Below are 27992 nucleotides of genomic sequence, written 5' to 3' on the forward strand. Positions count from 1 at the left end.
CCCGCGCGACTACGGCTCGTCGTTCGCGGCTGGTTCCGTTCCGTCCCTTCCCTCGCTCCGCGCTTCCCGTTCCGGGGACACGCTGCCACCGCCACCTTTCGCAGGCAGTGGGCGAAGCCTCCGTGACGGCGGGAGCGAGCCCGCTGAAGGTAGAGTGATGGTGGGGGGGAACAGAAGCGTTTGCGCGGGAAAGCCAACTGCCACTCCCCCCCGCCGCTGCACCTCGGGGCGCTTGCGCAGCCGGCAACGGAGCGCGCACGCACGGCTGCCGCGCATCGCGCGGGGTCTTTCCCGTCGCTAGCCTGCTTCTAACCAATCGGCTGGCTCTCTGCTAGCCCGGGCTCTCCTGGGGCCCGCCTCTCGCGCAGGTGGGATCCGTGCGCTGGCCAATCGGCGGGGCGGGGCGGTGACCGCTGGGTTGTTGGCCGCGCTCCCGGCGCTGCGGGCGGCCAATGGGGGCGCGCGGCAGAGTGGGCGGGGCGGGCGTCTCCAGGCAACCGCGTGGCTTGCGTGCTGCGTGCGCGGGGCTGCTAGTGGCTGCGCTTCTCAGTGTGAAGCGGCTGGGGCCGGGCTGCGACGCGGCTGCTGGGCGGCCTGGCGGTGACCCGCCTTGGTCATCGTGGGCTTCGCAGCCTCAGGGTTGTATAAAGAAGGCTCGGCTTGGGTCGAGACTGAGGTGCAGTCCCTCAGTCTGCAGGCTGTGCAATGCCGCGGGGGTCAGCCTCTGCGGTTCGTGTTGGGAAACTGCTACAAGGAGCCCCGCGGTTTCTGGCGCCGGTGTGCCTGTGAAGTGCCTTTCAGTAGCAATGTGCTCTGTGTCTGCCGGTTTGGAGCTGGTTGAGTGCAGGAGGTATGCAGCTTGCCCACTGAACAGCGCTGTGTTTGTACACAGTCATAGGGCACGGAATGGTTTGAGTGGAAGGACCTTTAAAGGTCACCTAGTCCAACCCCCTTGAGTCAGCAGGGACATCTGCAACTAGAGCAGGTTGCTCAGAGCCCCAAACAGCCTGAACTGGAATGCTTCTAGGGACTGGGGTATTTACCACCTCTCTGGGCATCGTGCGCCAGGGTCTTGCCACCCTCGGTGTGAAAAATTTCTTCCTTTTACCTCTTTTTGTGCCTTATTGATTTATTCAGGTGGCAACCTTTGGCTTTAGATCTTAGCAGGTATTTTCACAAAGTGTATATGCATGCCCAGTTTAGGTTGACCCCTAGCTACAGTACTTTTGGATTGCTTGTTGATTCCTGACTGTTCAAACAGCTCATCAGCTGGAGTGAGGAAAGCACAGGTGTGCTGATAGCCCTGCATAGCCTTCATTTTATTGTTTGCCTGCTGACTTTTTTTCAATGTGTGGAAGTCATTCCTAGATGCCAAGCACAGGTGAACCATCTGGAAATGTGGATGAATTCAGTAGGAACAGTTGCAGCACAAAGGCTCAGGTTTGTCAGTTGTGGTGAAGGACACCGAAGTCAACATTCAGCTGTGCCTGAGTGTTTTAGCCTGGGTGACCTTCTGCTGTAGGTGCAGTGTAATGCCTGCTTCTGAACCTCTAGTTGGCACAGCTGTCGGAGGGAGGACACTTGGTAGGCTGTGCTAAGTCTTAGTCTGCCAGATGGCATTGTAGCCACCTGTAAGGATACACTGCAGTGCCAGCTGGTTCAGTTTGACTGGGACTTTTATCTAATCATTGCTCAAATATTTAATGATAACTCAGTGCTGGTGTGCATTTTATATTTGGTGTTGCTGTTATCTTGGCATGCCTCTGTCTTGTGCATGAGCTGGCATTTGAAGAGGAACAGCCAGAATTTATTTTCCTCCACCAGAGTTGCAGCAGGTTTGGTGCTACATTGTGCAAACTAAGCTTTCTCTTCTTTTGCTGCTTTCTGTGATTATCCTCAGAGAAAATCCTAGATTTTAATGCCTATTGGGCATTCTGTAGCACACTGAACTTTTTGGTGTGCAGCTATGCTTTCTTGCCTGATGGTGACATGTTCATCTCTGAAGTTGTTTCCTGGCCAGCTTTTCAAGTTCAGACTCACTTGGAGGTTGCAGTCTGTTTCTTTGCCTGCAGGATCTTCTTACTCTTCTAACAATTCCAGGTGCCTTTACCACCTAAAGCTGATTATGAGGCTTTGTTCTTCTGAGTGTCCGTGTAGAAAGGGCTGGAGAGTGGTTCTAAGGCTGTTTTGGTAAAACTGGATCTGTTTGGATGTGCTGTGGGATGCAGATTGCACCATTAATAGTGAGAGGAATGTGTGTTCCTCCAGTGTCCTTGTGCCAGTGAGTGTCACCTTCTGTAGATAAGCATGGTAGAAGAAAACAAGGTGGCAATTTGTGTAGTGGAAGGACTCTCCTGAAAGTGGCAAGGAGGTCGAGCTTCTTTTTCAGCAGGCAGAAGGAAAAGATTGTTGTCTGTTTTGGGCTTTGAAGAAGACTTAATTCACAGAGGAAGGCCCAGCTTGCAAAAGTCTGCCCTATTTTCCTCATATTGTAGAGAGCTCTGGGAGTTCTGGTAGCTACTAAATCCCCCATAGCAACACAAGGATGTCAGAGTCATGGCAGAGTAGGAGTGTGCCATGACCAATGAAAGGATTGGGAAAATTAATTGCTTTAAATTGCCCAAGCCTCATGATCTTGTGGTACCCAGATATAGATACAGCTCTTCTATTTCAGCAAGGATGGACTCCACATAACTGTCATGGCTGTGTTTTTCATTTGAGGCTGTACTTTATAAGGGCAGGTGAAGAGATGATGAATCAGCTGGGAGTGGGGGAACTAATGTGGGTAGATCAAGCACATTTGAAACTGACAAGCCCTTGACACTTAGCTGTGTCACCTAAAGAGAATGGTTAGGAAAGCAGTGCTAAATTGGAGGCCCTTCAGCTCTTGGCAGCTTTGGAGCAGCTCAGGTGAGTGCATCACGCCACTTTCTCAGGGCTGACCTAATGGGTGTCCTCCAATGTAAACCAAACCCCAGGAGGAATGTACCAGCAAGGCCCAAACCTCTGCAGCCTTTCTGCAGACCAGGTGTAGCTGTATTGTACAAGGGAGATTCCAGATCTCAAGGAGTGACAGTCACCTGAACCCATGAACCAGTTCTTTGGTGTCCACTGTCTAAGATGCAGGCATAGATAGTTGGCATCCCCAGTGTACCACATCTTCATCTGTGTACACAGGAGTAAAATCTTAGTAGATGTGACTATGCCATAGCTTGGCTTTCCACCAAAAATCTGCTACCATAGGACTCAAGGCAAGATGAGACAAGCACATATGGTTGTATAAGTGACTCCCCAGTATACCCTGCTCTGTGTAAATAGAATTACATACAATAAACCAGGTTGGAAGAAACCTTCAAGATCATCACATCCAACCCATCAACCAATCCAACCCACCCAAACAACTAACCCATGGCACCAAGCACCCCATCAAGTCTCCTCCTGAACACCTCCAATGATGGTGACTCCACCACCTCCCTGGGCAGCCCTTTCCAATGGGCAATCACTCTCTCTGTATAGAACTTCTTCCTAACATCCAACCTAAACCTCCCCTGGCACAGCTTGAGACTGTGTCCTCTTGTTCTGGTGCTGGTTGCCTGGGAGAAGAGACCAACATCTGCCTGTCTACAACCTCCCTTCAGGTAGTTGTAGAGAGCAATAAGGTCACCCCTGAGTCTCCTCTTCTCCAGGCTAAGCAACCCCAGCTCCCTCAGTCTCTCCTCATAGGGCCTGTAAGTTGCAAAGAAGAGAAAGAGAGAGAGACAGTGTTGGCAGAGTTTTGAAACCTCTTCTATATTTAGGCTTTCACAAAATCCCACAAATATATCTGATCTGTTATCTGTAGTTTGTCATAGGTTCATAGAATGATTTGGATTGGAAGGGATCTTGAAGATCATCTGCTTCCAAGCCCCCTGCCACAGGCACCATCGCCTTCTACTAGACCAGGTTGTTCAAGGCCTCATCCAACCTGCAATTGAGCACCTCCAGGGAGGGGGCACCCATGGCCTTCCTGGGCAACCTGTTCCACTGTCTCACCACCCTTGCTGTAAAGAATTTCTTTCTAGTCTCCAGTCCAAATCTGCCCTCCTCAAGTTTCAGTCCATTCCCTCTTGCCCTATCACTGGAAAAGTATCTGGAAAAATACTTTGGCATTCCAAAAGTCCTCTTGGCAGCAGGGGAAAAAATGGTCGAGGCTTGCTGTGGGAGAGAAGGGAAAAATAAAGGGATGGGTAGGGGTGGAAAGTTCAGTCAGGCAACAGAAGAATGAGCCAGAAGTGATTAGTTAAACATAAATTTATATAGTGCCCCAGAGCAATGTGCTTAGTTATATAAATATGTTTTGATTTTCCATCACAGAGATCAAGTGCAACCACAGGATTTTCTGTGGATGTAATCTCAGGATGTTTGCTTTGTGTGTGTGTGTTTGTTTTCATTGATTTACACACAGCTGGGAATTGGTGCTATAGGAGCAAATGGAGGAGAGAGTAATTTAGTATGATTTTGATTCGTGGTTGGTTGGCTCTCTGGAGGGATTTCAGTGCAGGATTGAACTCTCGGCTGCTGAAACTGCCCTGTTGGTGTTGCAGGAATCAGATCATAGCCTTGTGCATACATGTATTAAGTCCCACCTTAAAATGAGTTGTCGTTGCTCTTATTACTCATCAGAGAAGGCTGTTCCCAGAAGCTGGCTCCTCTGATGGCTAGAAATGTAATTCCCAGCCTACATTTCTTCATCAGTGTGAATGTGGGTTCTCACAAACTGGAAAGGACACTTCATAAAGGCTAATCAGCAGCACAGTATGACATTGAAAGTTTATAAAGGGTTTGGCACAAATGGGAGGTTTCACTCAGCAAGAGGGCTGGAGGAAGGGACATCAGGAGATCACCTCCTCCCACTGCCTGTCCCATTGCAGATCCAAAGCTGCCTGCGTCGCTTCTGACATTCGTTGTCTAACTGTTGTTTAAAAAGTTCACTTCTTGCCTGCATCAGGAACAGTGTGGCCAACAGGAGCAGGGAGGTCATTCTGCCCCTGCACTGGTTAGGCCACACCTTGAGTCCTGTGTCCAGTTCTGGGCCCCTCAGTGTAGGAAGGAGGTTGACTTGCTGGAACAAGTCCAGAGAAGGGCAACAAAGTTGGTGAGGGGCTTGGAACACAGCCCTGTGAGGAGAGGCTGAGGGAGCTGGGGTTGCTTAGCCTGGAGAAGAGGAGACTCAGGGGTGACCTTCTTGCTGTCTACAACTACCTGAAGGGAGGTTGTAGACAGGCAGAGGTTGGTCTCTTCTCCCAGGCAGCCAGTACAAGAACAAGAGGACACAGTCTCAGGCTGCACCAGGGGAGGTTTAGGTTGGATGTTAGGAAGAAGTTCCATACAGAGAGAGTGATTGCCCATTGGAATGTGCTGCCCAGGGAGGTGGTGGAGTCACCATCATTGGGGGTTTTCAGGAGGAGACTTGCTGGGGTGCTTGGTGCCATGGGTTAGTTGTTTAGGTGGGTTGGGTTGGTTGATGGGTTGGACACGATGATCTTGAAGGTCTCTTCCAACCTGGTCTATTATAAATTCTTCTTAACATAGAAGACAGACAGATATTTTTCTTAGCTAACAAACATACCTACTTCTTCTATGACTTGTCTAAATGTATCCTGGCAAGAAGATTTGGCCATCTTCCCATCTGAGTCTCCTCCCTGCTGCACAGCTTTTGTAAGAGTCCCACTCTTCTGGCACTTTTATGGGGAGCAATTATTCCCTTCTGCCTTTTTTCACATCTCTGAAGACCATTATCATGTCTCCCCTCTTCTTTTTGCCCTCCCTTTTACTTTGTGTCAGATGTCCTTTTGTTCTTATCACCCTCCTCTACTTTGCATGCCTGAAGCACAGTTGGGTGCAGCTTGGTGCTGATTGTCCTCCTGCTCCTGGACCTTGATGCAAGGTTTGCCTTTCCACAGCAGCTCTTTTTCCCCCCTCCCCACTATAACCTGCTGGCTCCCTATCCTACACAACTGGTTACTCCTGCATCAATGAAATGAAAGCATTCTTGGGCATTTTCCCTCCTTACATCTATTTGAAGTGCCTGTAGTGGTACATGAGCCATTTCATCACAGTATCACTAAAGTTGGAAGAGACCTCAAAGATGATAATTGAGTCCAACCTGTCACCACAGGCCTCATGACTAGACCATGGCACTGAGTGCCACGTCCAATCCCCTCTTGAACACCTCCAGGGATGGGGACTCCACCACCTCCCTGGGCAGCACATTCCAATGAGCAATCACTCTTTCTGTATAGAACTGACTCTCTCAGTGAAGAACTTTCTCCTCACCTCCAGCCTAAACTTCCCCTGGCACAGCTTGAGACTGTGTCCCCTTGTTCTGGTGCTGGTTGCTAGAGAGAAAAGACCAACCCCTTCCTGGCTACAACCACCTTTCAGGTAGTTGTAGAGAGCAATGAGGTCACCCCTGAGCCTCTTCTTCTGCAGGCTAAGCAACCCCAGTTCCCTCAGCCTCTCCTCACAGGGCTGTGCTCAAGGCCTCTCCCCAGCCTTGTTGCCCTTCTCTGGACACGTTCAAGTCTCTCAATGTCCTTCTTAAACTAAGGGGCCCAGAACTGGATACAGGACTCAAGGTGTGGCCTAACGAAAGCAGAGTCCAGGGGCACAATGACTTCCCTGCTGCTGCTGGCCACACTATTCCTAATGCAGGTCAGGATGCCATTGGCTTTCTTGGCCACCTGGGCACACTGCTTGCTCATGTTTAGGCAGCTGTCAATCAGCACCCCCAGGTCCCTCTCTGTTTGGGAGCTCCCCAGCCACTCCGACCCCAGCCTGTAGCTCTGCATGGGGTTGCTGTGGCCAAAGTGCAGCACCTGGCACTTGGACTTGTTGAATGCCATCATATTGGACTCATATGTATTCTATGTACCCTTCTTGATTCCAGGCTGGCACTTCACAGGGAATTTGCAGCGGGATGATCAGCAGCATCAATTTGGAGGTGTCCATGTCTGATGGGTTTACTGGCTTAACCTTTCCTACCTCTTGTTATCATGCCCACATAATATATTGCATGCAGTAAGAAAAACATATCAGGCTGACAGAGAAAGACACACCAGGGGTTTATAGATCTCTGCAGCCCCTCTGGTGGTTTAATTTCCTTGATGCTGTAAGTGAAACCAGTGTGCAAGTTATGGTAGAATCCAACCCTTGGCTTTGGTTGTTTGGATGAGCTGGTGAGTATCTGGCTTTGTGACTCTGTATACACTCTTGCTTTGTAATCAGCAGGATGGGAACCAAACACAGATTTCTGTACCCTCCTTGGATGAGTGCTGGTCTTGCAGTGGTGCCAAATGACTTGCAGATTGTGATAAAATTGATCAGTGTCACCTAAAGCCAGCAGAATGTTTTTCAAATTGTCTCCCTCCTGTTGTTTCCTTGAGGTGAGTGAATTCTGGGAATCAAGTAGCAGTGCCTTCACTGACAGAAATAGCATCTGGGGTGTGCTCCATGCTTGTTTCAGGGGAGTAACTGGGATCGTAGTTAAGTTACCAGGGCAGCCACCAAAATGGAATTCAACCAAATTTTTGTTCACAGAGAGTTAAAGCTTCCCCAGTATTTGACTGAGAGTGAGAACTGGGGTTGTGCCTGTGACCACGTGCACCCTTTGGAGTGGCTGACTCCAGGGCTTGTTTGGTGTCTCTCTACCTTCAATCTCTCAATTGGCAGAAAAATAAGGAAATGCTCCTGTGTGTAGGCTAGATTGGCTCTTAATGCAAGGAAAGAAACATGCATCTTCAGGGAGCTTGATGGACAGAAAAACCTGGTTGCCAGTCCTTTTAAGATGAGAGTGTAAAGACCCTCTCTGAGCTGAGTGGAGGAGGCTTCTGAGCCTCCCAGGGGGTGATCCAGGAAGACTTAATCAAAGCGGTGAGGTCTGTGAGCTGGCTCCAGGGCTTAGCTCCTGAGGCCAGAGCAGCATGAAGGGAGGTGCTTGAAGCACAGCTACTTGCCTGCTTCTCTTCTTCAGCCATGCATGTGAAATTCCCCTTAGAAAAAAAACCTGTGGAGAAGCAGTGTGTTGGTAGGTAGGTTCTGTCAGCTCCTGGGCAAGCACTATAAACCATTATCAGCTCAGTGAATGCTGTCTTCCACTGTGGCTGTGCTTCTCAGCTGTTTATCACTTGCTAAGCTTAACATCTCAGCATGGAAATCTTCCATGCTGCAGGTGTCTGCCTTGGTGTCCCTGCCTGCATTAGGAACAGTGTGGCCAGCAGGAGCAGGGAAGTCATTGTGCCCCTGGACTCTGCATTGGTTAGGCCACACCTTGAGTCCTGTGTCCAGTTCTGGGCCCCTCAGTTTAAGAAGGACATTGAAACGCTTGAACGTGTCCAGAGAAGGGCAACAAGGCTGGGGAGGGGCCTTGAGCACAGCCCTATGAGGAGAGGCTGAGGGAGCTGGGATTGTTTAGCCTGGAGAAGAGGAGGCTCAGGGGAGACCTCATTGCTCTCTACAATTCCCTGAAAGGTGGTTGTAGGCAGGAAGGGGTTGGTCTCTTCTCCCAGGCAACCAGCACCAGAACAAGAGGACACAGTCTCAAGCTGTGCCAGGGGAGGTTTAGACTCGAGGTGAGGAGGAAGTTCTTCACCGAGCGAGTCGTTCATCATTGGAATGTGCTGCCCAGGGAGGTGGTGGAGTCGCCGTCCCTGGAGGTGTTCAAGAGGAGATTGGACGTGGCACTTGGTGCCATGGTCTAGTCATGGAGTCTGTGTTTATAGGTTGGACTCAATGATCCTTGAGGTCTCTTCCAACCTTAGTGATACTGTGATACTGTGATTTGGTTTCCTTGCTGGTTTCCTCATTCCAGCACCTCCAGATCCTTCTTGTAATAGGGGCTCCAGAACTGGAAGCAGTACTCCAGGTGGGGTCTCACCAGGGCGGAGCAGAAGGGGAGAATCACCTCGACCTGCTGGCCGCGCTTCTCTTGCTGCAGCCCAGGATGTGACTGGCTTTCTGGGCTGCAGGTGCACACAGGGGGCTGGTATTGAGCTTCTCATCCATCAATGCCCAGCACCAATCCTGTTTTCTTTTCTCTTGGCAGCTTTTGGATCGGAGCAAGGGGGTTCGGAAATCGCCAGCGAATTGAAAAGCACAAAGCTCCAAGATGTCAGGCCGAAGTGGGAAGAAGAAGATGTCCAAGCTGTCACGCTCCAGCAGGGCAGGAGTCATCTTCCCCGTGGGGAGAATGATGCGCTACCTAAAGAAAGGAACCTACAAGTACCGGATAGGGGTCGGCGCTCCGGTTTACATGGCAGCCGTCATAGAGTACCTAGCAGGTAAACCGAGAAGCTGCTCCTGCTGCTGCTGCTGCAAGTGCTGCTCGCACTCAGAAGCCAGGCATTGCCATAGGATGGGGTATGACTGTGTGAAAACTGGGCTCTGCAGTGCAGGATGGAATGAAACTTGCTTGAAATGCTAATGCCGTTAAAGGGGAACCTAATGAGGTTCTGCAAGGCCTGTACCTGGGGAGGAATGACTCCCTGCACTGCACCAGTACAGGTGAGGGGCTGGCCTGCTGGAAAGCAGCTCCATGGAAAAGGACCTTGGAGTCTTGGCTGGCAATAAGTCATCTGTGGCTTAGCAATGTGTCCTTGTGGACAAGCAGGCCAATGGGATCCTGGGGCACAGTAAAAAGAGTGCATCCAGCAGGTGAAGGGAAGTTCTCCCCCTCTAGTCTGTCCTAGTGAGACATCTGGAGCATTGTGTCCAGGTTTGGTCTCCCCAGGTCAAGAAAGACAGGGAAATACTAGAAAGTCCTGCTGAGACTACAGGGATGATGAAGGGACTGGAACATCTGTCTGATGAGAAAAGGCTGAGATGCCTGGGGCAGCTTAGTCTGTAGAAGAGCTGCCTGAGAGGGGATCTTTTGTTTACAAACATCTCAGGAGTGGGTGTCAACAAGAAGGGGCCAGTCTTTTATCACTGGTGCCCTGTGATAGAACAAGGGGCAATGGACACAAACTGTAACACAGAGGTTTCACCTCAACATAGGGAAAAACTTGTTTACTGTGGGGGTGATAGAGCCCTAAAACAGGGTGCCCAGAGGGGTTGTGGAGTGTCCTTCTCTAGAGACTTTCAAAATCTGCCTGGATGTGTTTGTGTGACCTGCCCCAGGTGATCCTGCTTCTGCAGGGTGGTTGGACTTGATCTTCAGAGGTCCCTTCCAACCCCTACCATTCTATGGAGATTCTCTCCTTTGGAGGCACCATGCTTGGTCACTTGCTTTTCACAGAGTGAGGAGTTAACATCTAGGCAGTTTGTGTCCCAGAGCATGTTGATATGAATTAGGCTTTTGGAGCACACCTGGATGGGATTAACAGGAGAGGAAAAACAGCAAACCCACTTTGTACATCTGTTGTGCCTTTTAGGTGAAGAAGCTGGTTTACTGGGTGCATTTCTTGCACAGCAGGGTCAAAGTGTTATGGAATATGGAGGTGGTTCATTTGTATTTTAAAAATCCTTTTGGCTTGCTTAAGTGTCTTAGAAAAAAATGTTTCAGGGTTTAAATCTTCCCACATATCTTTTCCCTTCCTTTCTGAAACTGACCTCAGAGGAAGGGGCAGGAAGGGGCATGGTGATGCAATATACTGTGCTGTATTGCAATATTTATTCTTATTAGGTGGGCTGGATTGGTTGATGGGTTGGACATGATGATCTTGAAGGTCTCTTCCAACCTGGTCTGGTCTGGTCTGGTCTATGCTATATTCTATTCTAGGCTCTCTTCTCTTCTCTAGGCTCTCTTCTCTTCTCTAGGCTCTCTTCTCTTCTCTAGGCTCTCTTCTCTTCTCTAGGCTCTCTTCTCTTCTCTAGGCTCTCTTCTCTTCTCTAGGCTCTCTTCTCTTCTCTAGGCTCTCTTCTCTTCTCTAGGCTCTCTTCTCTTCTCTAGGCTCTCTTCTCTTCTCTAGGCTCTCTTCTCTTCTCTAGGCTCTCTTCTCTTCTCTAGGCTCTCTTCTCTTCTCTAGGCTCTCTTCTCTTCTCTAGGCTCTCTTCTCTTCCCTAGGCTCTCTTCTCTTCCCTAGGCTCTCTTCTCTTCCCTAGGCTCTCTTCTCTTCCCTAGGCTCTCTTCTCTTCCCTAGGCTCTCTTCTCTTCCCTAGGCTCTCTTCTCTTCCCTAGGCTCTCTTCTCTTCTCTAGGCTCTCTTCTCTAGGCTCTCTTCTCTTCTCTAGGCTCTCTTCTCTTCTCTAGGCTCTCTTCTCTTCTCTAGGCTCTCTTCTCTTCTCTAGGCTCTCTTCTCTTCTCTAGGCTCTCTTCTCTTCTCTAGGCTCTCTTCTCTTCTCTAGGCTCTCTTCTCTTCTCTAGGCTCTCTTCTCTTCTCTAGGCTCTCTTCTCTTCTCTAGGCTCTCTTCTCTTCTCTAGGCTCTCTTCTCTTCTCTAGGCTCTCTTCTCTTCCCTAGGCTCTCTTCTCTTCCCTAGGCTCTCTTCTCTTCCCTAGGCTCTCTTCTCTTCCCTAGGCTCTCTTCTCTTCCCTAGGCTCTCTTCTCTTCCCTAGGCTCTCTTCTCTTCCCTAGGCTCTCTTCTCTTCCCTAGGCTCTCTTCTCTTCCCTAGGCTCTCTTCTCTTCCCTAGGCTCTCTTCTCTTCCCTAGGCTCTCTTCTCTTCCCTAGGCTCTCTTCTCTTCCCTAGGCTCTCTTCTCTTCCCTAGGCTCTCTTCTCTTCCCTAGGCTCTCTTCTCTTCCCTAGGCTCTCTTCTCTTCCCTAGGCTCTCTTCTCTTCCCTAGGCTCTCTTCTCTTCCCTAGGCTCTCTTCTCTTCCCTAGGCTCTCTTCTCTTCCCTAGGCTCTCTTCTCTTCCCTAGGCTCTCTTCTCTTCCCTAGGCTCTCTTCTCTTCCCTAGGCTCTCTTCTCTTCCCTAGGCTCTCTTCTCTTCCCTAGGCTCTCTTCTCTTCCCTAGGCTCTCTTCTCTTCCCTAGGCTCTCTTCTCTTCCCTAGGCTCTCTTCTCTTCCCTAGGCTCTCTTCTCTTCCCTAGGCTCTCTTCTCTTCCCTAGGCTCTCTTCTCTTCCCTAGGCTCTCTTCTCTTCCCTAGGCTCTCTTCTCTTCCCTAGGCTCTCTTCTCTTCCCTAGGCTCTCTTCTCTTCCCTAGGCTCTCTTCTCTTCCCTAGGCTCTCTTCTCTTCCCTAGGCTCTCTTCTCTTCCCTAGGCTCTCTTCTCTTCCCTAGGCTCTCTTCTCTTCCCTAGGCTCTCTTCTCTTCCCTAGGCTCTCTTCTCTTCCCTAGGCTCTCTTCTCTTCCCTAGGCTCTCTTCTCTTCCCTAGGCTCTCTTCTCTTCCCTAGGCTCTCTTCTCTTCCCTAGGCTCTCTTCTCTTCCCTAGGCTCTCTTCTCTTCCCTAGGCTCTCTTCTCTTCCCTAGGCTCTCTTCTCTTCCCTAGGCTCTCTTCTCTTCCCTAGGCTCTCTTCTCTTCCCTAGGCTCTCTTCTCTTCCCTAGGCTCTCTTCTCTTCCCTAGGCTCTCTTCTCTTCCCTAGGCTCTCTTCTCTTCCCTAGGCTCTCTTCTCTTCCCTAGGCTCTCTTCTCTTCCCTAGGCTCTCTTCTCTTCCCTAGGCTCTCTTCTCTTCCCTAGGCTCTCTTCTCTTCCCTAGGCTCTCTTCTCTTCCCTAGGCTCTCTTCTCTTCCCTAGGCTCTCTTCTCTTCCCTAGGCTCTCTTCTCTTCCCTAGGCTCTCTTCTCTTCCCTAGGCTCTCTTCTCTTCCCTAGGCTCTCTTCTCTTCCCTAGGCTCTCTTCTCTTCCCTAGGCTCTCTTCTCTTCCCTAGGCTCTCTTCTCTTCCCTAGGCTCTCTTCTCTTCCCTAGGCTCTCTTCTCTTCCCTAGGCTCTCTTCTCTTCCCTAGGCTCTCTTCTCTTCCCTAGGCTCTCTTCTCTTCCCTAGGCTCTCTTCTCTTCCCTAGGCTCTCTTCTCTTCCCTAGGCTCTCTTCTCTTCCCTAGGCTCTCTTCTCTTCCCTAGGCTCTCTTCTCTTCCCTAGGCTCTCTTCTCTTCCCTAGGCTCTCTTCTCTTCCCTAGGCTCTCTTCTCTTCCCTAGGCTCTCTTCTCTTCCCTAGGCTCTCTTCTCTTCCCTAGGCTCTCTTCTCTTCCCTAGGCTCTCTTCTCTTCCCTAGGCTCTCTTCTCTTCCCTAGGCTCTCTTCTCTTCCCTAGGCTCTCTTCTCTTCCCTAGGCTCTCTTCTCTTCCCTAGGCTCTCTTCTCTTCCCTAGGCTCTCTTCTCTTCCCTAGGCTCTCTTCTCTTCCCTAGGCTCTCTTCTCTTCCCTAGGCTCTCTTCTCTTCCCTAGGCTCTCTTCTCTTCCCTAGGCTCTCTTCTCTTCCCTAGGCTCTCTTCTCTTCCCTAGGCTCTCTTCTCTTCCCTAGGCTCTCTTCTTCTCTTCCCTAGGCTCTCTTCTCTTCCCTAGGCTCTCTTCTTCTCTCCCTAGGCTCTCTTCTTCTCTTCCCTAGGCTCTCTTCTTCTCTTCCCTAGGCTCTCTTCTTCTCTTCCCTAGGCTCTCTTCTTCTCTTCCCTAGGCTCTCTTCTTCTCTTCCCTAGGCTCTCTTCTTCTCTTCCCTAGGCTCTCTTCTTCTCTTCCCTAGGCTCTCTTCTTCTCTTCCCTAGGCTCTCTTCTTCTCTTCCCTAGGCTCTCTTCTTCTCTTCCCTAGGCTCTCTTCTTCTCTTCCCTAGGCTCTCTTCTTCTCTTCCCTAGGCTCTCTTCTTCTCTTCCCTAGGCTCTCTTCTTCTCTTCCCTAGGCTCTCTTCTTCTCTTCCCTAGGCTCTCTTCTTCTCTTCCCTAGGCTCTCTTCTTCTCTTCCCTAGGCTCTCTTCTTCTCTTCCCTAGGCTCTCTTCTTCTCTTCCCTAGGCTCTCTTCTTCTCTTCCCTAGGCTCTCTTCTTCTCTTCCCTAGGCTCTCTTCTTCTCTTCCCTAGGCTCTCTTCTTCTCTTCCCTAGGCTCTCTTCTTCTCTTCCCTAGGCTCTCTTCTTCTCTTCCCTAGGCTCTCTTCTTCTCTTCCCTAGGCTCTCTTCTTCTCTTCCCTAGGCTCTCTTCTTCTCTTCCCTAGGCTCTCTTCTTCTCTTCCCTAGGCTCTCTTCTTCTCTTCCCTAGGCTCTCTTCTTCTCTTCCCTAGGCTCTCTTCTTCTCTTCCCTAGGCTCTCTTCTTCTCTTCCCTAGGCTCTCTTCTTCTCTTCCCTAGGCTCTCTTCTTCTCTTCCCTAGGCTCTCTTCTTCTCTTCCCTAGGCTCTCTTCTTCTCTTCCCTAGGCTCTCTTCTTCTCTTCCCTAGGCTCTCTTCTTCTCTTCCCTAGGCTCTCTTCTTCTCTTCCCTAGGCTCTCTTCTTCTCTTCCCTAGGCTCTCTTCTTCTCTTCCCTAGGCTCTCTTCTTCTCTTCCCTAGGCTCTCTTCTTCTCTTCCCTAGGCTCTCTTCTTCTCTTCCCTAGGCTCTCTTCTTCTCTTCCCTAGGCTCTCTTCTTCTCTTCCCTAGGCTCTCTTCTTCTCTTCCCTAGGCTCTCTTCTTCTCTTCCCTAGGCTCTCTTCTTCTCTTCCCTAGGCTCTCTTCTTCTCTTCCCTAGGCTCTCTTCTTCTCTTCCCTAGGCTCTCTTCTTCTCTTCCCTAGGCTCTCTTCTTCTCTTCCCTAGGCTCTCTTCTTCTCTTCCCTAGGCTCTCTTCTTCTCTTCCCTAGGCTCTCTTCTTCTCTTCCCTAGGCTCTCTTCTTCTCTTCCCTAGGCTCTCTTCTTCTCTTCCCTAGGCTCTCTTCTTCTCTTCCCTAGGCTCTCTTCTTCTCTTCCCTAGGCTCTCTTCTTCTCTTCCCTAGGCTCTCTTCTTCTCTTCCCTAGGCTCTCTTCTTCTCTTCCCTAGGCTCTCTTCTTCTCTTCCCTAGGCTCTCTTCTTCTCTTCCCTAGGCTCTCTTCTTCTCTTCCCTAGGCTCTCTTCTTCTCTTCCCTAGGCTCTCTTCTTCTCTTCCCTAGGCTCTCTTCTTCTCTTCCCTAGGCTCTCTTCTTCTCTTCCCTAGGCTCTCTTCTTCTCTTCCCTAGGCTCTCTTCTTCTCTTCCCTAGGCTCTCTTCTTCTCTTCCCTAGGCTCTCTTCTTCTCTTCCCTAGGCTCTCTTCTTCTCTTCCCTAGGCTCTCTTCTTCTCTTCCCTAGGCTCGCTCTCTTCTTCTCTTCCCTAGGCTCTCTTCTTCTCTTCCCTAGGCTCTCTTCTTCTCTTCCCTAGGCTCTCTTCTTCTCTTCCCTAGGCTCTCTTCTTCTCTTCCCTAGGCTCTCTTCTTCTCTTCCCTAGGCTCTCTTCTTCTCTTCCCTAGGCTCTCTTCTTCTCTTCCCTAGGCTCTCTTCTTCTCTTCCCTAGGCTCTCTTCTTCTCTTCCCTAGGCTCTCTTCTTCTCTTCCCTAGGCTCTCTTCTTCTCTTCCCTAGGCTCTCTTCTTCTCTTCCCTAGGCTCTCTTCTTCTCTTCCCTAGGCTCTCTTCTTCTCTTCCCTAGGCTCTCTTCTTCTCTTCCCTAGGCTCTCTTCTTCTCTTCCCTAGGCTCTCTTCTTCTCTTCCCTAGGCTCTCTTCTTCTCTTCCCTAGGCTCTCTTCTTCTCTTCCCTAGGCTCTCTTCTTCTCTTCCCTAGGCTCTCTTCTTCTCTTCCCTAGGCTCTCTTCTTCTCTTCCCTAGGCTCTCTTCTTCTCTTCCCTAGGCTCTCTTCTTCTCTTCCCTAGGCTCTCTTCTTCTCTTCCCTAGGCTCTCTTCTTCTCTTCCCTAGGCTCTCTTCTTCTCTTCCCTAGGCTCTCTTCTTCTCTTCCCTAGGCTCTCTTCTTCTCTTCCCTAGGCTCTCTTCTTCTCTTCCCTAGGCTCTCTTCTTCTCTTCCCTAGGCTCTCTTCTTCTCTTCCCTAGGCTCTCTTCTTCTCTTCCCTAGGCTCTCTTCTTCTCTTCCCTAGGCTCTCTTCTTCTCTTCCCTAGGCTCTCTTCTTCTCTTCCCTAGGCTCTCTTCTTCTCTTCCCTAGGCTCTCTTCTTCTCTTCCCTAGGCTCTCTTCTTCTCTTCCCTAGGCTCTCTTCTTCTCTTCCCTAGGCTCTCTTCTTCTCTTCCCTAGGCTCTCTTCTTCTCTTCCCTAGGCTCTCTTCTTCTCTTCCCTAGGCTCTCTTCTTCTCTTCCCTAGGCTCTCTTCTTCTCTTCCCTAGGCTCTCTTCTTCTCTTCCCTAGGCTCTCTTCTTCTCTTCCCTAGGCTCTCTTCTTCTCTTCCCTAGGCTCTCTTCTTCTCTTCCCTAGGCTCTCTTCTTCTCTTCCCTAGGCTCTCTTCTTCTCTTCCCTAGGCTCTCTTCTTCTCTTCCCTAGGCTCTCTTCTTCTCTTCCCTAGGCTCTCTTCTTCTCTTCCCTAGGCTCTCTTCTTCTCTTCCCTAGGCTCTCTTCTTCTCTTCCCTAGGCTCTCTTCTTCTCTTCCCTAGGCTCTCTTCTTCTCTTCCCTAGGCTCTCTTCTTCTCTTCCCTAGGCTCTCTTCTTCTCTTCCCTAGGCTCTCTTCTTCTCTTCCCTAGGCTCTCTTCTTCTCTTCCCTAGGCTCTCTTCTCTTCCCTAGGCTCTCTTCTCTTCCCTAGGCTCTCTTCTCTTCCCTAGGCTCTCTTCTCTTCCCTAGGCTCTCTTCTCTTCCCTAGGCTCTCTTCTCTTCCCTAGGCTCTCTTCTCTTCCCTAGGCTCTCTTCTCTTCCCTAGGCTCTCTTCTCTTCCCTAGGCTCTCTTCTCTTCCCTAGGCTCTCTTCTCTTCCCTAGGCTCTCTTCTCTTCCCTAGGCTCTCTTCTCTTCCCTAGGCTCTCTTCTCTTCCCTAGGCTCTCTTCTCTTCCCTAGGCTCTCTTCTCTTCCCTAGGCTCTCTTCTCTTCCCTAGGCTCTCTTCTCTTCCCTAGGCTCTCTTCTCTTCCCTAGGCTCTCTTCTCTTCCCTAGGCTCTCTTCTCTTCCCTAGGCTCTCTTCTCTTCCCTAGGCTCTCTTCTCTTCCCTAGGCTCTCTTCTCTTCCCTAGGCTCTCTTCTCTTCCCTAGGCTCTCTTCTCTTCCCTAGGCTCTCTTCTCTTCCCTAGGCTCTCTTCTCTTCCCTAGGCTCTCTTCTCTTCCCTAGGCTCTCTTCTCTTCCCTAGGCTCTCTTCTCTTCCCTAGGCTCTCTTCTCTTCCCTAGGCTCTCTTCTCTTCCCTAGGCTCTCTTCTCTTCCCTAGGCTCTCTTCTCTTCCCTAGGCTCTCTTCTCTTCCCTAGGCTCTCTTCTCTTCCCTAGGCTCTCTTCTCTTCCCTAGGCTCTCTTCTCTTCCCTAGGCTCTCTTCTCTTCCCTAGGCTCTCTTCTCTTCCCTAGGCTCTCTTCTCTTCCCTAGGCTCTCTTCTCTTCTAGACAGTCTCACCTTCATATGTTTCTGTTTTCTTATCTGAATGTAGGAAGTAGCACCTTGGCCAATTGTTACCACACCTGGTGCAGAGAGGATTCTGGGTTCAGGTTACTTAGGTGTTACAGATCAAGACTGAGGTGCATTAGAGAATCTGTGAGGAGGCCCAAGCCTGTGTGGAATGAGCTGAGTGGGTTGTGTTTCAGGAGCATAGTTTGTTGTCAGAGTGGCATGGAAGAAGTTTGCCTTGGCTCCTGGTTGTCCACATAGCAGCACAGCAGTCTTTACACATACCACTCTGTCTTTTTTACATGTGAAAACCTGTCCTGGCTACCAGACACTAAAAGCACTCTTTCCTTTCAAAGGTGTTAGAGAAAATCTGCAATAGTGATCATTTCACTGTTGAGACATTTCTGATCATGTATGTTATGGAAACTTTCATCTCTGTGCTGGTTTAATTACAGGATAAAAATGGGGGGGGGGGGGGGGGGGTGTTGTTGGTTTGGGTTTTTCTGAGCCTATTTCTGGAGCTGGACTGAAAAGGTAATAGCTGATGTGGAAGAAATACAAAGAACATACTTAAGCTTGCTTTCATCTTCACTCCCAGCTCCTCCAAGAGATAAGTTCAGCTGGTTTCCAAACAAAACAAACCACCACTGAAAAGCACAATCAAAATCCAGGCTGGTGAGCATCTTGCCCATTTGTTTGATTGCTTTAGTTATCTATTTTTCACTGTGTCAGAACAAATAGGTTTATATTAAGGTCATTTAATCATAAAAATCAGGTCTCTAAGTGATTTTTGGAGAAGCTCTTTCACTTCATGAAGAACATGCACGTACTCCTGTTTGCACAGTCCACCCTCTACTCAGCTCTGGTGAGACCCCACCTGGAGTACTGTGTCCAGTTCTGGAACCCCTATTACAAGAGGGATCTGGAAGTGCTGGAACATGTCCAGAGAAGGGCCACAAGGATGATCAGAGGGCTGGAGCACCTCTCCTGTGAGGACAGACTGAAGGAGTTGGGGCTGTTCAGTCTGCAGAAGAGAAGGCTCTGAGGTGACCTAATTGTGGCCTTCCAGTGTCTGAAGGGGGCTACAGGAAGGCTGGGGAGGGACTGCTCAGGATCTCAGGTAGTGATAGGAGTAGGGGGAATGGAATGAAGCTGGAGGTGGGGAGATTCAGGCTGGAGGTGAGGAGGAGGTTTTTCACCATGAGAGTGGTGAAGCCCTGGAATGGGTTGTCCAGGGAGGTGGTTGGGGCCCTGTCCCTGGAGGTGTTTAAGCCCAGGCTGGCTGAGGCTCTGGCCAGGCTGATCTAGTGTGGGGTGTCCCTGCCCATGGCAGGGGGTTTGGAACTAGATGATCCTTGTGGTCCCTTCCAACCCTGAATGATACTATGATACTATGATAAGTTTTGCAGCTACACAAATCTCTTTGACAGCAGAGGCTGGTGCAGTTGTGCTGGACCAGGAAGGTCTATGGCCTGCAGAGCTTGTTTAGCAGTCTGCTACACGGAGTGCGGCTCAGCAGGGATGCTTCAGAAGGCTGCAGAGAGCTAGGGGGGAAAGTGAGGACAGAAGATTTGTAGCTTCCCTGCTACCACAGAGATTTTTCAACCTTGTTTTTGTGGGTGTGCCTCTGTGTGTTTTCTAGTGGAGGCTCAGAGCCTCCTCAGGAATGTGATAAATAGAAATTTCTCTGTAGGAAGATGTATTTGCTTTACTTTATCATTGATTGCAGATCACTTACAAGACACCTACAGGCCTCTGGGTGTCTTGAATATTGCAAGATGAAAAGCTTATTACATGAGGTTTGGCAGTAGCACAAGTTAGTGTTATAGTTATTTATAGGTTACATAGAGTTATTATAACTGAATAATGTGCTGCTTAAGGACTCTGCTGACCTTCAGGCTGGGGAGGAATACCTTTAATACCTTTTCCTTTTCCCACTCCACTGCATTCAAAGGGGTTTCTAGGATAAACATTTGGAGATGCTTGTTCTGAGCCGTGGCAATTACTCCAAGGTGTAGTAATAAACTGTCAACAGCACATCTGGTATTTGCAGCACTTTGGTAGTGCAGCCTGAGTTATGGTCATCTTTTTAGAACCCACAGTGCAGCACTGTTTGCCTATCCCCTGACCTAGAACAGTGTATGTCTTGGCTCTGTTTCTGGCTAGCGAGTGCAATTTAATTTCAGTCATTAATCTGGTAAGGGGCAGAGCATGTGTGGCCCTACGCTTTGCTGTAGGGGGGAAAAAAAGAAAAGACCCTGTAGTCAACCAGGCAAGAAAATGGCTAGATGTGTAGGCTGGGAGCCCACATAAATTGTAAGGGAATGTTATTTTAAGCTGCATGGTTCAGCAGAGAGATTCCCCCCCCACTCTCATCCCAGCCCTCTATACACTGGGATAAAACGGAGGGGTGTCTCTGAGCAAACGGCTCTTGCTTGTGGGTTGTGGTCTTTCCAACCCAAGTTTCTGTGCTCCATCCAGGCTTTTGTTTGAAGAGTTTCAAAGGGGGACAGCTCAGGTGAAACTGCTGATCCTAACGTGTACAGGTGAATAGGAGGGTGGAGAGGCTCTGCAGAGGGACCTCGACAGGCTGGCAGAGTCCAACGGCATGAGATTGAATACATCCAAGTGCCAGGTTCTGCACATTGGCCGCAACAACCCCATGCAGTGCTACAGGCTGGGGTCAGAGTGGCTGGAGAGCAGCCAGGCAGAGAGGGACCTGGGGGTGCTGGTTGATGGTAGGCTGAACATGAGCCTGCAGTGTGCCCAGGCAGCCAAGAGGGCCAATGGCATCCTGGCCTGCATCAGGAACAGTGTGGCCAGCAGGAGCAGGGAGCTCATTCTGCCCCTGTACACTGCACTAGTTAAGCCACACCTCGAGTCCTGTGTCTAGTTCTGGGCCCCTCAGTTTAAGAAGGAGGTTGACTTGCTGGAATGTGTCCAGAGAAGGGCAGCAAAGTTGAGGAGGGGCTTGGAACACAGCCCTGTGAGGAGAGGCTGAGGGAGCTGGGACTGCTTAGCCTGGAGAAGAGGAGACTCAGGGGTGACCTTCTTGCTGTCTACAACTACCTGAAGGGAGGTTGTAGACAGGCAGAGGTTGGTCTCTTCTCCCAGGCAGCCAGTACCAGAACAAGAGGACATAGTCTCAGGCTGCGCCAGGGGAGGTTCAGGCTGGAGGTTAGGAGGAAGTTTTACACAGAGAGAGTGATTGCCCATTGGAATGGACTGCCTGGGTAGGTGGTGGAGTCGCCATCACTGGAGGTGTTCAGGAGGAGACTTGACAGGGTGCTTGGTGCCATGGGTTAGTTGATTAGGTGGTGTTGGATGATAGGTTGGACACGATGATCTTGAAGGTCTCTTCCAACCTGGTTTATTCTATTCTATTCTAATATAGTCTCTGGTTTTTGGGAAGCCTCGTGGGAACAGCTTGTGGTGTTCCAGGGCTGTTATCAACTGGTAAAGTTTCTTAACCTTAGGTGATGCTTCCAGTTTTCTCTCGTGGACTTGCAGCTGCGAACGGTGGCTGCTCAGGCTGAAAGCCTGCAGTCAGGGAACTGCTTCAGGCTCAGTGTGGTGGGTTGAAATTACACCCCCCCCAACTAATTTGGAGTATTACTTCCCAAAATGAAAATTGCCAGCCTAGCTCAGGAGGTTTTGGAAGGAAAGGAAGCTGTATTTACAAGCAAACTACCATCTAGGAATATGAAATGCAATGGATGTGTACAAAATACACAGCCATAGGTACAGTATTTTTATGTTTACAGTTCATAAACAACACACAAACTCCTCAGATCCATCTGGGTGGATCCAGGGGACCCATTCACCTCCTCCCCCCCACTCCCTCCCTCCCTCCCATTACCTCAGAGAGTAGTCAAAACAGAGAGGCCCTCAGCAAGGCCACGAAAGAGAGAGAGAGAGAGGAAAGTTGCAAGCAGAAGCAAACAGAAGAAGAAACGAGACAGAACTGTTTATGCCTCTGCTCTGTATTCTATAGACCTTATAATTAGTTTCCTTTTACATCCAGTGGTCATTTATTTTACTTGCAGTCTTTGCAGTCAGGAACTAGGCTAAAGTTCCCCCTTCAAACTGTAACACTCAGACTGGAAGGGTGGGAGTGAACTGTTTCACAGAAGCAGGTTGAACCATGGGGGTTTTGATAAGTTGGAACATCCATGAGAACTTCTCCTCTAAACAGGCAGGTGCTTCTCAGCATCAGAGCAGAGGCTTGATGCTTTCCAGAAGGGGAAGGGTGATCTCTACCATCTCAGAGAAATTTGTTCTCTTTGGCCAAGCTGTAACTGTAAAAAAAACCACCACAAATTGTTCATGCTCAGTAGAGACTTCTTAGATTTGAACAGCTAAAATCTTCAAAGACTTGGTCCTCACTGAGCATGCTCCAGCCCCTCTCAGTTCCCAATGCTGTCCAGCCTATGATGGAGCATACCTCCAGCTCTCAGCTGTGACAAGTGACTGGGCTGCTTGTGGGCTGCTCCATGCAGCAGCTTAGCATTGCTCAGCCCATGGCTACAGGTGCTCAGAAGGACTTTTCCTCTCACTGCTGTCCCCAGCTGCTCCTGGTCACAGCACTGAGAGCAGGGAGTAGGCTTTCTGTGGTTGCAGCAGTACTGGCCAGCAGTGGGGAGGAAGGCAGAACCAAGGCATACTGCACAGAGGCAGATGGCCACAGGTTCAGGACTGGAGCTGAGGCAGGGAGTCTGTGAATAGGAGTTGAAGGAAAGGCTAATCCTATTTACCAGCAAAGAGGTGGAAAGGGCAGGCTGGAATTAACTGGGTAAGCAGACTGGGAGGCTGGGAACAGGTTCCATTTTGGTCAGAGATGGAGACTGAGAACAAACTGTTAACATTTTGAGGAGCTGATGGTTATGGAGAAAGAACATTGGTGTTAGAGCCAGGGATGGATCTGTCTAGGAGGGGAGAGCTGAGCTGATGACCAGTGGGGAAGTGAATGGCAGGAGTGTCCAAAAATCTTGCCAAGAAGCTGGAAGAATAAGGCATAGGCCAAGGACTGGAGGGAGATGCAGCTTCTGGTGAAGCTGGTAAGGAAGGCTGAGCCTCAGTATTGCTGCAATGGAGAAGAGTAGATGGGAGAAACAGAACTATCCAGGGAAGGCAACTGAGATAGACACGTGAGGAAGGAAGAATGGCTATAGAGCTAGGGAAGCAAGTCATGGCTGGGATAGAAGCAGAGTGGATGAGGCCAGGGGGTCAAACAGGATCAGAGCTGTCTGACTGCATTCAGTCAGGGCCTAGCATGGACCAGCAAGTTTCCTGTGAGCGATCAGCTGGCTGACAGCCTGTACTTGTGGGGCCCTAGAGCACTGAACCTCTTGACTAGCATCATCTGTGGGGTGCATCTTGAGCACCCTTATTCCCAGTTGCCAGGTGGTTGAGTGCCTTTTGGCTTTGGTAGGTGTTTTCTGTCACAAGCTACTACATCCTCATGTTTTCCCTTTGTATACAGGAGTGATTGTGGCTGCACCCTTCAGCCATTCTCAATGCCAAGCCTGTACTTTGGCTTATCAGCTCCATTGTTAGAATACCAACAAGCACCATAGGGTGTCTCAAGGAGAGATATTTTTATCTCAACTGTTTAGCTAATGTGAAGAAGATCTCCTCAGTGTTCTAAGGCTTTTTGGTTTTTTTTTGTACTGTCTCTGTGCTGGTTTATATCTTAGGCTTGAAAAATCATGTTGCAAAACTGCAGCTTAATTCCTTTATCCCTGTTTGCTGGACCAGTGTAGGGCTCCTCTGGCTTCAGAGTTAAAACTCCATGAGAAGATGGCCTCAGTCCCATTGGATTTATGGACTTTGCCACAGGCACATGCCAGACTGCTCTGAGTGACTGCAGTCACCATCATGTAAACCATCAGCTGCATGTGTCCCCTAATGCACCTTCTCACAATGCAGGCAAAGAGTAGGTGCCTCTTGATTAGGAAGCAGAAGACATGTGAATGGTGTGCTGCTCAGAGGAACTTGCAGAAGATGTCAATGGAAAGTCATCTTCCCTAAATTAGGGCAGAACACAACACCAGCAAACACCTCCTCCTCCAAAGAACAGCAGCTGAAATACTCTTCTATCTGTTGTCCTCATCTGCCAGCAAGAGACAAAGCCAGCAGATGATTTTTCCACTTGCAAATGGAGGACCAGGGACTCCATCATCTGATACATCTTGTCAGAGCAAAGGCATTATTGATAGATTTGTACATGGTAAGTGCAACAGCAACTGTCAAAGCTTCTCCTAAAGGAGAAGTGGAAAAGCAGATAATCTGCTTGGAATCTCTCCAGCTCTGCTATCAGTAGTTCTCATATATCTTTCTTATCAGTCCAGCTGAGCACATGACAAAAGCAGGCTGAGCTCAGCTGGACAAATAGCTTTGGCCTGGCTAGGATGCTTCCAGTTCCCAGACACCCCAAATCTGTTGATCCATCAGCTAAAGAAACCTCTTTTTTTATGCCACAGGATGAGAAGATGTAATTCCATTCAGGTCATAGCTTGGCTGCTGCTTGTGCTGGTTGGAAGTCAGATCTGTTCTTCCCTGGTCCCAAGTGCTTATCAAAGAGGAGAAAAGGCTTCTTTAAAAGTAGTGGATGTTGTGTAGAATCAGTGGATAGTTCTGGGCCATTACCCTGTTGACCAACATTCGATGTCTATCTGAGGCCAAGGTGACCTGTGGAGAGCATCAATGAGCTCCTTTGCTTGTAGCCATCTGTGCTAAAGATCTCTGAATCTGAGGTTATGCTTCCAGTGTGGAGGCATCTTGTGTGTGTTTTGAATCTGGAGGGGAAGCAAGAGTGTTTCAGATTTCACTTTAATTCTTAGTGCTGAGAGGATGTAAAGAAAACCCAGCTCATGCCTGAGAATCTCAGGGTGCCTGATTGCAAGAGTGCTTGTCATAGTGCAGGGCTTTATTACAGGACCTGTATTCTCAGACTAGTCTCCTTCAGGTTTAGGTGGCTTGAGCTGTCAAGATGTTTCTACACAAAGCAGTTTCTTTAGGGATCTGTTCTTATCAGCAGAGGATGTGAAACCTGAAGCCTTCAGGTTTGGATGTTGCATTTTGCAAGTGCCATTTTGTATCCTAAGAGTATGAGTCACTGCCTCCAGCATTACAAAAACATGCAGCTAGACAACAGCTAGAGGGAGGTAAGGCAATTATTTACCTGTGCAAATAACTGGCATCCCTTGATAAGTTACTGATATGCATAAACATCCTCTCTCTCTTCCTTGGATTCCCTTCTTCCTGGTGTCCTGTGGTAGATGAAAAGTGGCTGGCCTTTGAGTGTTCTGCGTTTTTTGCTCTTGACATTAGGCAGAGGACAATTGAGTGCACCATCAGGATGCTGCTGGCCAAAGGACCCAGAGCCTGGGGGAGTGGGGTGAGCACACAGGTAGCAGGATGTGCCTGTTGTTGGCACATCTGACAGAACTTCAGTTACCGCGCAGGTAAGTATGTGTTGGTTTTGTTTTCCTCCTGATGCAACTTTCCTCCGCTGTCAGCACCCACTGGAGAAATCTGGGTCTCTCTTCTCGCTCTCTGCTGGTCTGCACAATGGATGGTGATCTGTTCCTGCTCTCTGCTGCTGCATTGGCTCCACTGGCAGAGGTCTGGCAGTTGGGGCTGAACCATCGGGCTCTGCAGCCCCCACAGGGGCAAACATAGCCGGATTGTGCAGGATCTCTTTTCAGTCTCCTCGTTTCAAGTCCAACTCCAAGGCTTCCAAGTTAGGAAATGCCAGAGCCGAGGTTGCTGGCCCAACTTTTAATGTGGGCCCAGTGTGGTGTGGTATTCTTTCTGATTGTCTGATCACACCCTGCTTTTCCCTCGTGGCAGTGGTCTGGTGATCACCAGGAGGGTTCTGTTATTTCCTAACATCCAAGTGTTTGTCTTCACGACTTTGATAGCCTTCCTGGGAAGGGGTGCCTGACTAGTTGTGAACAGCACTGCCTGTTTCTTAAACAATGCACTGTGAATGAGCACAAAACTCCAAACAATGGCTTTTCCCTCTCCCAGCATTCAGTTAAGTATGTGTGCTGCACAGTAGTGAAAAGTGGATGACAAGTATGCACTTTTGTTATTTTAACTGAGTGAAATTGAAAGCTTGTATTTTTCCCATGAGCTTAAACCTCTTGTTGAAATCCTTTGGATTTTAGCCAGAGAGCATTTATGGAGATTTCCACCCTTTCTTTTTTTTTTCTTTCCCCATGAAGGTTCTTCTTTTTGTAATGGTTACAGTTCTTTGTTTACTCGACTAAAAGGGAGTATGACATGATTAATCTCCAAGGGCTGCAACACCTCTGCTGTGAGGACAGGCTGAGAGAGTTGGGATTGTTCAGCCTGGAGAAGGGAAGGCTCCAAGGAGACCTTCTGGTGGCCTTTCAGTACTTTAGGGGAGCCTTGTAAGAAAGCTTTCTTAGCAGGGCCTTTTGTGACAGGACAAGGGGTGATGGTTTGAAACTACAAGAGGGAGATTTAGTCTGGAGAGAAGGAAGATGTTGTTAACACTGAGGGTGGTGAGGGCACTGTCCCAGCTTGGCCAGAGATGTGGAACCATTCCAGGTCAGGTTGTCTGGGGCTCTGAGCAACCTGCTCTATTTGCAGATGTCCCTGCTGACTGTAGGGGAGTTAGACTAGGTGGCCTTTAAAGGTCCTTTCCAGCCCCACCCATACTACAATGATTAGAGGATGATGATTAATAGGACACTGATGGACTGTAACTTTCTTACCCTTGTTACTGACAGATGTAAATACAAAACTGAAAAACAGAGGACAGGGACACTGGAAAGTTTCAAATAAGCAAGATGTGAATGTGATCTTTGATTCCCTTCTCCTTTCTTTCTCAGTGCTTTAGTAGAGCTCTTACATGAGAAAAAACTTCTGAATAGGGGCCAAAGTGTGAGTTAATGAATTGCACTGCTTGCTGCAGTTAAATCAGCTCAGAAGGACATGTCTGTGTTTCCTCTCTAACAACCAGAGAAAGCTCAGTGGCTTTAGTCACGCTACAAATGTTGCTGCAAATGTAGAGAAACTGCTTTGGAAGGGACCTCCTGTTCCTGGGGATGTAAGAGGAACTTTCTACCAGTAGTTCATGCATTGAAGCTCTTACGTTGTCTCTGCTTGCCTCTAAGTCAAACCTTCCATCTCTTGGCCTGAAATGAAGCTTCTCACAGACGCCTCAGCGCCCTTTACTGCCGAATCGCAGCGTTGCCTGGCTAGTTTGTTGGCTTTCAAAGTTTCTCTTCAAATGCACCTCAGTCTTTGTCTTACCTGGTCCTGAGAATCCTTGCTGGTTTGTCAGAATTGTCTGTGCCAGGTTTGGGGGTTCAGTGCATGCTTTGCTGTTTCATTGTTACAGGGTTAACTGCCTGATTTGGAACTGCTGATGAATATTTTCCTAGGGTGTTTCTTGGGGTTTTTTTTTTTGGGGGGGGGGGAAAGGATTCTGATGTGGGACTTGTAAAAGAAGTTACCTGAACCAAGCTTAGCATATTTTCTGCTACTTATCCTTTAGGGCATTAAGAAGGACAAATGATGACACACACATTTACAACGAGTTAATTAAGTGTGGTTCGGTGCCTGCCTTTCTGTAGCAAAGGCCATTTAAATTGGGAAGCTTCCCCCTGGGAAGGTGAATGGCTACTAAGAAGGAATGTAAAACATATGTACAGGGTGTGCAAAAGCTGCACCTTTGCTACTCACTTTTCTCTCAATGTATTTGCAGCTGAAATTCTAGAATTAGCAGGAAATGCAGCTCGAGACAACAAGAAAGGAAGAATTGCCCCCAGACACATCCTCCTGGCAGTTGCAAATGATGAGGAGCTGAATCAGGTACCTGTTTCCATTGCAGGGCTGTGGCACCAATGAAGCTGCTACCACAGAAGGTTAGGAGCAGTTTAGGCTGGCATGTGGATGAGCACACAGCTATTAGAGCAGAAGAAGACAAGCTTGTGCCCACTTGAATATAAGCAAACAAAAAAAGGAGGTTCTGAGGTGTCTGAAATCATCTGGATAGAAATTTTGCTTCTTTTGTAGCCTGTGAGCCCTGTCAAAGTAGGTAAATTTGATGCTGAGTGTTTTCTTCAGGGTCATCCAATCCTTAAATTAAATGGGCTATATGGAAAGCCTTTTCCCAGAAGCTGTAGAAATGTGTTTTCTATTACACTGGCTGTGAGGCCCATCCTGGGTAGGGATCTGGCTCACTCTCTGCTATTGCTGCCTCCAGGGCTGTTTCCCCCTCTGCCTGCCCACGTCCCATTAGCACCCAGACTGTGGTTTGCAGAGCTCTGAGGATCACTGGTGGGATCACTCCTGCTAAACTTGTTGAGTGAGAAGACAGATCACAGCATGGGCCATGAATTGCAGCATTCAGAGGTGCTGGAAAGGTTCAGTCAGCATCAGGGGATCTCTTCTTAGTTGGCCCCACGTGAAGATGCATGACATCATTCACACTTTGAAAGATTCCTGCATTTCATTTGACTGCTTTAAATAATGAAAATGTGGTGCCCATGAAGTCATTTAGCTCTGTTTCCAGTCAAGGGGACTGAACAGTCAGGAGAGAGGGAAAAGCATGCTGACATTACCAGTCCATCTCCTGCTTCATGAAGGTGATTGCTGGCCTGTGAATTAGAGACAGTTC

General features: G+C 49.1%; 1 protein-coding gene across 3 annotated transcripts in view; it reads left to right on the top strand.

The window, feature by feature from the left end:
* Nucleotides 1-27992, top strand: part of MACROH2A2 (macroH2A.2 histone) — a 42869-nt gene that overhangs the window by 599 nt on the left and 14278 nt on the right. For 2 of the 3 annotated variants that reach the window (XM_068140310.1, XM_068140309.1), the window contains exons 2-3: nucleotides 9083-9317; nucleotides 27078-27184. In XM_068140310.1, coding sequence (XP_067996411.1) covers nucleotides 9146-9317; nucleotides 27078-27184 — 279 coding nt within the window. In that variant the 5' untranslated portion in view covers nucleotides 9083-9145. Of the gene's footprint in view, nucleotides 1-126; nucleotides 150-9082; nucleotides 9318-27077; nucleotides 27185-27992 lie in introns of those variants that run through there. The other variant, XM_068140312.1, reaches the window with a different exon arrangement.

Source organism: Melanerpes formicivorus, unplaced genomic scaffold (genome assembly GCF_026170545.1).
Source record: "Melanerpes formicivorus ecotype bairdi unplaced genomic scaffold, bMelFor1.0.p_v2 SCAF_6, whole genome shotgun sequence".
Classification (NCBI taxonomy): Eukaryota; Metazoa; Chordata; class Aves; order Piciformes; family Picidae; genus Melanerpes; species Melanerpes formicivorus.